At 33.0% G+C, this 11639-nt stretch overlaps 2 protein-coding genes and 1 non-coding gene across 4 annotated transcripts; 1 reads left to right on the top strand and 2 right to left on the bottom strand.

Annotated features, from left to right (window-relative positions):
- Positions 1 to 158: 158 nt before the first annotated feature.
- On the bottom strand, positions 159 to 4721 carry LOC145576900 (GDSL esterase/lipase At5g55050-like). The gene is made up of 5 exons (XM_081634599.1): positions 4329 to 4721; positions 2799 to 2929; positions 1730 to 1966; positions 1255 to 1504; positions 159 to 635 (listed from the first exon to the last, which is right to left on the bottom strand). The coding sequence occupies exons 1-5, from the start codon at positions 4591 to 4593 to the stop codon at positions 412 to 414; spliced, it is 1107 nt and encodes a 368-aa protein (XP_081490725.1). The 5' UTR covers positions 4594 to 4721; the 3' UTR covers positions 159 to 411.
- TRNAF-GAA (transfer RNA phenylalanine (anticodon GAA)) lies at positions 2034 to 2106 on the top strand. Its single transcript has one exon. It is a non-coding gene; the product is annotated as a tRNA-Phe (tRNA).
- A 3289-nt stretch (positions 4722 to 8010) lies between the features above and the next one.
- Positions 8011 to 11639, bottom strand: LOC145574946 (5'-adenylylsulfate reductase 3, chloroplastic-like). 2 transcript variants are annotated; one of them, XM_081632842.1, is made up of 4 exons: positions 10986 to 11639; positions 10515 to 10877; positions 9023 to 9815; positions 8011 to 8794 (listed from the first exon to the last, which is right to left on the bottom strand). In XM_081632842.1, exons 2-4 carry the CDS (start codon positions 10562 to 10564, stop codon positions 8546 to 8548), a joined length of 1092 nt encoding a protein of 363 aa, XP_081488968.1. In that variant the 5' UTR covers positions 10565 to 10877; positions 10986 to 11639; the 3' UTR covers positions 8011 to 8545. The 2 variants fall into 2 exon arrangements, with proteins under 2 accessions (XP_081488968.1, XP_081488969.1); XM_081632843.1 differs by having other exon boundaries at positions 10515 to 10835.

The raw sequence follows: 11639 nt of genomic DNA, 5'->3' as shown, positions 1-11639 counted from the left end.
CATTTTGTAAGCTTAAACTTTTGGTTAAGATGGTCCATTAACATGGTATTGGAGTCAGCTCCAGGTATGGGTGGGCCTGTGTGATAGAGTATGAATTTCATGTCATGTTAAGGTCAAAGTGTAACCAATAAAAAACACGGAGCGAGTAGACAAGTATTATTCTTCTTCATACATGACATTATTTTCAAAACCCTAGGGCAAAAAGTGCAATAATGTATATATCTTCATTTTGATCCGTAACAAGTACTCTAGATACACCATTTTTGTTTCAAGTAATCAAGGGTAAGATGTGCAATTAATATTTTAAGACCCTCTTGTAAGTAGTGAAAACAACATGGTGACTGCTGTATAGTACTGTATACTATTGAATTGGAATGTACTACATAATTAGAGCTTAACTATGTCATTTACCTATGCTGCAACTAGCTGCTTCACATTGACGGGAAAGGCAAATTTCCGGGGACCATTGAAAGCCGTGTCAACGATGATTCGATCGGCTGCTTCAGTTGGATGGTAAAGGTCCCAGAATACATGGTCACTTCGGTTGGAACAATAAGTTGAGATGGGTAGACAAGCTAGTTTTGCATGTAAATTTCCTATTCCTCCACAACATGCTGCTTTTGCTTCCTTGAAACCTGTAACAGTTGAACAAAATCTATGATGTAAACAAGTTCTAAAACCTTAGGCATGTACATATATTATGTCCCAATATTATAAGTCGCTACCGCTCTAACATTGACATGACACCACATCATACTCATATCGCTAGGATAGCATAAGTTGTAGCATCATTACATTATAAATTACTAAGCTAGGTTTTTTTTTTTTTTTTTTTTTACTAAGAAATATGAATTAGGGTATGTTCTCGTAGACTAAACTCAGCTGAACTGAACTGAACTGAATTGAATTGAGCTGAACTGAACTGAACTGAATTGAATTGAGCTGAACTGAACTAAAATGAATATTTTATAAGAGAAGGAAATTAGAAGATGAACTGAAATGGACTAAACTGAAATGAACTGAAATGAATATTTTATAAGAGAAGGAAATTAGGAGCTGAACTGAACTGAAAATAAACATATATGAGAACAGACCCTTATAGTATGGAGGCAATTAATAAGTATTCCATATTAAGCATGTGAACGATCTATGTTAGAGATATATCTTCCGATATGTCATATCTCTAACAATCGACCATATCATTTATGATTTTACGTGCCATGAGACAACCACTTTACGCGATAATAAACGTACCATAGGTAGCTGGTTGTTGGATGAGGTTAAGGAAGACGGCGTAGGTGTCGAAGTAGGTATATTGGAAGCCTTTAAGTTGTGTTTGGTAATCCTGAAGAGCTGATATGAGTCCTTTGTCATAACTGGAAGCCCCAAAATTGGCTGCTTCATTGCAAGCTTCAGTTCTGTTCCTGTCTCTCTGTGACGGGCAACACCCTACTGCTGCCACCCCGAATATCACGAATTTTCGACCTCCAAAATCGTATAGTCGCTGCGATTAATTAAAATACATCAAGAGAAAGTACTAATAATTTTTCTTCCAAAATTGTATAAATTGTAATCACAATATGTATTTCAATATATTAATGTAAACTATCTTGTGTCGCAAAAATAGTGTTATTTGAACTAGTAATGTCTACTGTTTCGTGGATGCATATGTACTCCATGCTATCGATTGTGAATAATAATAATGAAGTGGAAGAATATAGACATATACCTTTAATTGACCTTTGAAAGCGAGTACCATAGAAGCCACGTATTGTTGAGGGGTGACTTTCTTTTGACTAGAAGCGGATGAACCGAAATAGCCAAAGATATCATTGCTTCCAATCACGATCGCAAACACTGATTTCGACAATACTGTTTGTGCTTCTATTTGTCCCAATTGTTGCGTTATTTTCCCTTGTACTATACCAAAGTAATCTACTTGCTTTGTTAGAGGTATAGATTGACGCTGAAAATTTAATATTAAAAACATTAAAAATTAAATAAATATAATAAAAACCAAAAATAATCAACATGCGGGGATAGCTCAGTTGGGAGAGCGTCAGACTGAAGATCTGAAGGTCGCGTGTTCGATCCACGCTCACCGCATTTTTTTATGTTTTATTTTTAGGGGTTAATCTGCTTTGACGGATTGTTGGTAGCCCAATTACTTTTTTGCTTTAGCCCATTTATAAGATTCTTTTTCTTTACAAAAAGCCTGAAACGGCCCACTTTTCTTCTAGTTTAAGGTTTCATTTCCTATACAATTAAGCAAAAAATTATTTTTCTAATCCAATCACCCAAGAATATGATTCTTTTGCGTTTCTACATATGTATATGTGCTATGTCACATTATATAATATTTTATTATTTTGAAATATTAAGTATCTAATCGGTTCAATTCTTATATCTCACTCTTATCATAGTTGAGTCTTATGGTTACAGATTGTTTTATTCGACTTGTTTTGTATGAACTAATTTGAACTTTAATACATAAGCATTAGTGGGGTGGGTTTAACACAGATTAAGTAACGAAAAAGTTTCAAAATGATTCAATGTATAAATGAATCTTGTTATCTTGTTTCTGTACAGAGCTGGTCAAGTTAAGCTAAATGTGTATCACAGTACAATAAGTTGTAACATACACACGTACAACCAATACTATGTTTGTTCAATTGTTTACGTGACCTTCCTAAATGAGCATACACGAAAGAAAAATAACCTTGATTGTACAGTACAACCGGCAGTATAATAAAAATTACTATTTCACAAAGTTGAGAAGAGAGTTAAGGAAGTCATACGTAAAGTTGGTCAGTGCCATCAAAGATTCCAGCACCTCCAGATGCAAAGCTAACTCCACTTGAAAAGTTGCTACTTTTGGTGTGTGTCAAGGTAAGGTATGGTGGTGGAGACACTAACCCCAATTTCTCAGCTGGTAAATTAAAGGTTAATCATGAAAATAGAAAATCAATATTTTACCATTAAAAACAAAGTCATTCAATTAAGGAACAATTATTTCATTTGCCAACCTCCATACCCTATCAAATGGGTATACATTTATCTCCTTATACAACCAACTTGTTGGCTAACTATCTAACTGGAGCTCTCATTCCTATTATAATCTCAAAAATAAAATATGCTGTTAGGCTTAATTAAATACCATTAATTACTATTTGATGCAGATATTCTATTATGGTAAAGCTTATAGTACACCCATTTGATCTCTATAGGTCATTAATTTATGTAACAATTTATATCATGGGCTCCTTGATGGTTTGATTCATTTAATTTGAAAGGTATACCAAACCAGACTAAACAAAATTACTACTGTAACAAGTATTGGGTATTGAAAAATCAATAATTGGAAAAAAAAATGTGCACAATTATACTATTAGATAGTTCTCTAGCTTCTTATGAATTTCAATTTAACAAGTTACGGCTTTTTGTCCTAAGAAATTTTATACGTAAAGATACATAAAAATGACATTGCATTGTACTGTAATATTTGAAATTTTTGAACATTAAGAGTCACACGTAATTACTATGTATAAGCATGTAAGATTTTCAATTTGTTTAGATGTCTTTATTTAAAAAAAAAATAATAAATAAAAATAAAAAAGGAGAAAGATTAAATTTCTAGTATATACTAACTTCCATTATTCACAAATTGTTGCGTAATATGAACAAACATCTTCTAATAGGGTACATTATTTGCAACGACTAAACAAATGCAAGTTAATTATGTGTGCAATGCAATGATGCATGAACGCCGCTATCACATTTCATGAGATGCCAAAATGTTTGAAGTGTGTAGAATATGTCATGTCATCTATTTGGACTTTAGTAAATAGACCAAACAAAAAACTAAGAGGTGCCCATTCATAGTTTACATAATTTTAGTCTAATTTCTCAATGCCCATTCATAATAATTTACATAATTTTGAAAAGTTAGGGGTGTCCATTCATAGAGAGAATTATAGTATAGATAAATTAAACACCTAATTACCTATAAAGTAGTAATAATATCAATTAGAGCCTCTAACATCATATTTACGCAATTTATATATACCCATCTACTATAATTAAGTGTTGTTATTATACACAAAACATGGCATATTTATACAAAATAATGACAAGTGTTTTATTCTGTGGTCTATTAAGTTTAATAACTACGTACGTAAACAATAAATACCTAAACAATAAGCGGTGAGAAAATAAGTTAGAAGTAAATATATTGCTATAATTGATCGAGATTACACAGGGATTATAAAGTTATATCGTCTAAACCTTAAACTTGTAGCAGTATCAAAAGAGTGAGTGAGATTACATACCAAGTAAATCGGCGGCATTTTTGCCATTGCTGAATCTTCCGGTGGCCTTGTGAGTAGGAAAATCAATGCCATTATGAGGAAAATTGGCCTTAGCAATGGAGAAAGGAAGATGATTGTTATTGCCAACATCAACCAATGAATCTCCAAACACAAACAATGCTGGTGCTAGTTGATCACCCTTTGTATATTTGAGGTTTATAATAAAAAAATAAAACATTATTGTTAGTATAAAATTATATTTTACTATGTATAGTGAGGATGCCATTTTTCTCAAATTCCTCTGAAAAAAAATTATGAAAATTATTAAATGTGGAATAATTGAAATAAAAAAAAAAAAAAGTTGAGGTGAGATAGATGTTTTGTTCAGAATATATAAATTGAGGAGTAAATTAAAGATATTTATATCCTATGTTTTGTTCCATCACCTCATCTTAGTGCTAGGTGTGAATGCATGGCATATTTAATAGATTGTTCTTTTGGCTTTTGGTGAATTTCTTTAATTTGTGTCATGGGATTATTCCATTTTATTTTATTTTATTTTAATTTTTATATTCCAACTGGCTATTTGTGGAGCATGCATTTCTGTGCTCCATGATTGTGAGTATCTTCTAAATTAGTGTAAAGTTTACTGAGATAGTGATACCTTACTTGTTACATAACCAACAATTATTTAATTGTAAGTTAAAATGTTACCATTTTTGTTGCTTTGTTCTTTCCTAGTTTATGTATATGTATTACTCCCTCTGTCCTCAATTGTTTGCCCCAAATTATAAAATCTACTTTATTAAGGCTTTGGGCAAAAAATGGTGCACATGAGTTGACACAAATATCAATGAGGAGAGAGATAGAGGGACTGCAAGTGGGAAAACATGCCAAAAGTAGTATGGGGCAATCTTTTGGAGACACCTTAAAAAGAAAAGTGGAGCAAACAATTAGGGATAGAGGGAGTATATGTTACTGTACTAAAATTCTTTAATTTCTCTTCTGCCCAATTCACGTTTTTTGAAATAAGGAGTAAATATTACGAGTAATTGTTAATACGATCTTGCTAACGAGCGCCCCGGGGCGTTAGATAAGGATAAATTATATTGGTTGAAATGGTATTAAGTTAGGAATTCATGACAAAATCACGCGTCGTTCGGTGTAATTATTGTTAATTTTACTCTAATATTTACACTTTAATTCTCTTATCTAACGCCCCGGGGGCGCTCATTAGCTTTTGCCTTGTTAATATATTCATACAAGTTCTAATTTATATAAGTGTAATTAATTTTGATGCTACGAGTATATTTTTAAGCATCAAAATTAATTTAAAACAAACCAAAAATGATATGAACTATTCCATGACATCATCAATAAATTAATTTTTGGGAAATTTTGCAAATAACTACCATTTAAATGACCACTTTTGAAAACAACTACCATTTAAAATTTTCTTTTGAAAAAACTACTACAAAAACACAAAAAAGTTTGAGTAGCACTACCACATTTATTATTTCCGGCAAGAATCCCCGTTTTTGGGGCATATTTTATAAAATTTCCCTCAAAAAACCCAAATTAAATGATAATATTGCACTACATTAACCCTAAATTGGATTATACATTTCAATTGCCCCAAATCCCCCAATTTCGTAAAGCCCTTAATTCAATTTTTTGATCATAAACCTTACTTTTAAGATTTAATTGAGAAATTAAATAAACTATAATGCAAAATTAAAGATAATTGACCTATAATTGTGTTTTACTATCGAAATTTCTTGTTTTCTATACCACAATTGATTGAAATTTTATAAACTAGGCTTTCTCAACCGGAAATTCTTCCCGGAAAATAAAACGTGGTAGTGTTACTCAAAGTTTTTGTGACTTTGTGGTAGTTTTTTTAAAAGAAAATTTTAAATAATAATTGTTCTCAAAAGTAGTCATTTAAAAGGTAGTTGTTGGCAAAATTTCCTTAATTTTGATGCTACGAGTAAAAGGTTGATGGCCTTGATGTACTACAAATCAAATTTAAAACAAATCGAAAATGATATGAACTATTCCGTTATTGTAAATCTTGAAGGAATTCTTATGATTTGGAGCCCCAATTTAAAAGCTAGACTATGAGATGATTGAGGTCTCTTTAGACTTTAGTAGGTCACTCATACGGCCTACGTATAATATCAATGGGGTTAAAATTAGTTACATCAAACCATCACTTGTATCATACGTTAAAATGTAGCTCAAAGGTGATTGCATGACATCATCGATAAATTAGTATAGATGATCAACCCATCTTATGGTAATTTCTTTTTTTTCATTTCATTATATTCAATTACATTTAATTAATTGTCACGTTGATATTATAACATTTAACGTGGAGAAGTTTTTTAAAAGGGTACTTTGAAAACAAAATCCATTATTAGACGATGTAGTAAACAAGAAGCGAGAAATACGACTTATTCTGTTCATATGGTCCAAACTAGCAAAGCCAAAAATCCTATAAAATGGCTAAGAGAAGACAGTTGTTTATGAGTAACATAGACAAACAAGTTATATACCGACTAGTGAAACATTTGTAAATGACCAAACTGTATCCCCACCATTGTTGATGTCTAATCTAATTCTCACTGCCCATATTAGGTGCCACATTTCTACTTTGACATTTTTAAGAGTCATACATCACGTCCCATTTCTATCCCACTTTCATATGTCTACCACATTTCTATTTCTATGCTACTACGTGCAACGCACCTACTACAGAGTATTATATTACTCCCCCTGTTTCATAATAATTGACACACTTTACATACTCATTTAGATAAGTGATGTATGTCGACCAATTTAAGTAATCTGAGATGTGAGGTCTGTGAATGGCTTGGCCAAAACCGCGTATTTGCTATAAATGAAATCTGTAGCAAGTAAAAGTAAAAAAGAAAATAAAAACGCTAGTAATTGTCAGATCCTTTGCTGCTCTGAGCTCTTACCAAGTATCGTGATATGAATTTAATACTCGTACAAAAATGCAGGCAGGATTAAAGCCAATACTGTTGCTTCTCATGGCCGATGGCCCTCATGCCATGTAGCTCTGCACTGACTAATCGCAACACTTTTAAACTCCCCTGTTTCACATTAATTGCAACATTTTTTTTTATTTTTTTCTGAAACAAATTAATCGCAATATTATGACACGTACATGTGTTAATCTGAAACGAAGGTACTCGTAGTATTATTTGCCTGTCAAATGGGACTTATCAGTTTCAATCATTTTCAAATTCATATTATTCACTTGCTCATTCTTGGCCATTTACATTGCATCAGTGGCATCACCCATCAATATTGAATTTCAATCTTCATTTTCTACTTTTAGTGGTCTTTTACTATGTTATTGCAAATTCTTTTTTATAATGTTAATTTAAACTTGATATTTCTTTTTATATCTTTTAAAAAAAAAAAAATTTAATATACAATGGTGGGACTCTTTTTCCTTGTTTCTCTTATATTTGTATGTGAAAAATTTACCCATATTCATGTAGTACAATGAAATTTTTGGACTTCACCATGATTTCTTCACCTTAGCACAACTTGCAAAGTACAAGTTTTGATAAATAATCCATGAATAATTTAGTTTGAATGAGCTTTGTTAAGGGACTATCAATATTTGTACTAGAAAAAAGTGAATCTAGTAAAGCTCAATTTAGAAGACTTTTACTTTTTTTTTACAATGAGGTAATCTTAAGCCTTTGTTAATGTTTACAAAAACAAATAAATTATACAGATATGGAGTATTATTAATATCTAGTACAATTGTTATTTATATTTGACATCAAATGCTACAATATTAACATTAATTAATCAAAGAAGCCCTTATAAATCTAGCCTCCAAAAAACAACACTATCAACATATACTATTTTTTGTCCAGCTATATGTGGATATGAACTTGTTTTCACAATATGCAGCCTAAGATATGCCCCACAATTTGCTAAGAAGTTTGCATATTTCTACAAACACCACCAAATTTCCCATTTTTTGACTATCACATCAAGGACACTCACACCAAATATGGCTTATGATGCTACACAAAATAGTGGGCATTGTCGAACGAAATGATTTTCGGCTTTTGGTCACTTCAGCCTCTGTTCAAAACTTTGATTTAACACCCCTACTAACAGGAAATGGGTTGTCAAATGAATGACTCTTGGCCTTAATGTTCACTTCAGCCTCAGTTCTAACTATGATTTCACACCCCACAAACAGGCTGGCGCAAAGCATTTACAAACACCATCAGTGAATCAACATCACGTTTCTCAGACGGATATTTGACAGGCTTAGTTGAATGTTTAGGGAAGAAAAGTAGAGTTGGAAAGGTCTCAAGCTGTAACTCAGTCTCAGCAAACAGCTTCTGATCGCCGTCTGCTCTGAATTTACCCACCTTGAGTCCACTCCCAACCAATCTTTCAGCCAATTCAACAAACGAGCCTTCCATTGCCTATGCAGAAACCCAATGTAGTCTCAATCAGCACATTTATATACAAGAAGCGAGAATGGGGAGTACAACATTTTCAATGAGAACATTTTTGCTTGGCTAGATTTCTTTTTAGCAATCATAATTATTCTACTATTCTTTCTAATATGATACAGCTATAAAATACTCTGTATTAGAGGTCTATGTTAGCAAAATTTGCTCTCAAATGTTATAGAGAAAGTACAGATTTACCTGGCAAACCCGACACCAAGGAGCATATAGCACAACAATCCAGGGATCTTTTCGGTTCTCCAATTGGACCAGATTTTCTATCCCATCTCTACTCAGAGAAACTACATTTGGACTATCAAAAATGTCAGCAAAAACACCATTTATATTATTGTTTAAGTCTATTGGCCTGACCTTTTTGTCATTAAGGTTTCCATTGTGAAGACCACACTCTTTAGCCTTAGCATCCTCCCACCACCACCTTCCTTCCCTTTCATGTTGCCAAGGCAAGACAGGTCTTGTGCACGGTTCACATCCAATCGAGACATAACCCTGTGAGTGCAGAGGATTGACAGGAACCTCCATGGCCCGTAAAAAGTTCCAAACATCTCGACCTTCTACATTAGCCAAAGGGTTCCATTTGACTAATCTAGAGGAAGGTCCCATCCCCTCGAATGAAGGGTCAATTTGCACGACAGGGATGTATGCCCGTGTCCCTGGAGATTGATCCTTCCTTTGACCAGTAATCCAAGCCTTAAGTTCTTTAAGAGCTCTTCCTAAAGGTTTTACTTTCCTTACTCTACAACATTCTTGGTGCCCATCTTCATAAAATGAGAATAAGCCCTTGCTTCTAACTAGTTGTTGAACATCAACAGCATCAGGGAACATGTACTCAATGTGAATGCCATAGCGCTTTTCAACAGTGTCAAAGAATCGGTACGTTTCAGGGTTTAATCTTCCAGTGTCTAGGCTGAACACCCGAAAGGATCTGCCAGTTAGCCGAGCATACTCAATCAAGGCTACATCCTCAGCTCCACTGCATGATATTCAGCAAATTTTATCCCCATTAGCATCAAAACCACATTTCTTCTGGTTAATTAATTACTTTGCACTTATTATTCGCGCAAATAATCAATGTAGCAACTAGCAAGATCTTTAATCAAGTAAGCAAACATTCTTAATACAGGACTGTGAAGTGTGAACACTTGCAAATGTCACACATCCTAGTTGCCAGCTCTAGTTCCTCATTTCATTTGATCTTCAGCTGTATTCACATAGTTTCAGATCCTTAAAAAAAAAAAATGGCTCAAGTAATTACTACCTCTTAATGAGTGATTACTCAGCCAAGTAAGATATTAATTATTTTGAGATTTAGTTCCTACCAACTTACCAAAAATCACTGTATTAGAAAACCATTAATGGACAACTAAGCCAAACTTAATCATTGAATCAACTGAATAACTATGTTATTAATACACATCATTACCAATTACCATTCAACATTCAAGTATTTTCATATCCTATACAAATCACCATTTCATTTTTGGACCTATCATGGAAATGTTTCACAAGATATTATACCCACAACCCGCTCAACTCGACATGTACCCATATCCGACACGAGTACCCAACCAACCAAAGTCTTAGTAGCATATAGTCATATATAGTTGCTAAATCAACAATAAAATTACACTCATTGGTAAATAAATGCGGTCATTGACATTAAGCAAAATACCTGAAAGCAATGGCAATATCATTACCAAATTTCTCAAGGGCTTTATCCATAATTTTAAGAGGGGAGGCATTTTCCAATTCTCTTGCCAATTCTTCATAATCCTCTTCCACATCAATTAATTTACAATTCACACTTTCTGCCACCCATCAAAATATAAAAAAAAATATCCCACAAAAGATAATCAATTGAAATTAATTACAAGAAGAATTACTAGTAAAATGGGAAATTATGTAGAAAAATTTAATTAAGAGAAATTACCATGAGTTGCAGAAAAAGAAGCTGCTTGGATTGGGTAAGAAATTATGGCCTTTGATTGTACAACTGGAAAATTTATGGGCTGAAATATATTCACCAATTGAGCTCCTAATATGATTGGAAATGTACCATATTATAATAATTTGATGAAATTTTGCAAAATAAAATGGGAAAATATTGAAATTGGAAAGAAGTTTTAAAAAATAAAAACATTACCTTTGAGTTTAAAATTATGGGAGGAAGATGTTGGAGGAATAGAGCACAAAAAGGAAGTTAATGACATTGCCATGTTTCTTTCTCTATCTTTTAAAACAGTTGATGTAAGTTAAAATTGGAGTGGATTATTTTGAATTGTTTAATGGGTTGCTTAGATTCTGCTATGGAAGGTTGTGTACAAAGAAGAGCAGAGGATTATTCAAGAATATTCTTTTGGAAAGGTAATGTATGATTGAAGTTCATGGATCATGAATCTAGGCCCGTCTATTCTTTTACTAGTAGATTGGTAAATCACACAAATTTGGAAGATGGGACTTGGGACTTGGCTAGGCCAACCTACATGTTTACAACATTTAGGGGCATAGAGCGCGACAAGGCTAAGGCATGAGGTAGACACGGCTTGGGCATTACGTTTTTTTAGGTTGTGGAGTTGTGGACTATGCACGAGCCTCGTTTTTAGTTGGAAAAGCACAACAAATGATGAGGACAATTAGCAATTGAGTCCGTCTGGTCAATTTGATATCTAATACGTACAACTATTTGTTATCAACAAAAACCATCCAATATTTAATATGGTGAGGGTGTTTTTGTGCAAAGTATATGCAATACATTATCATCATCGGTCTAAATGATTAGACAAGCGATGATGGAATT

Source organism: Chenopodium album, chromosome 13 (genome assembly GCF_948465745.1).
Source record: "Chenopodium album chromosome 13, dcCheAlbu1.1, whole genome shotgun sequence".
Taxonomy (NCBI): Eukaryota; Viridiplantae; Streptophyta; class Magnoliopsida; order Caryophyllales; family Amaranthaceae; genus Chenopodium; species Chenopodium album.
Note: the sequence above shows the minus strand (reverse complement) of the source record. Positions and strands in the feature narration are given on the sequence as shown.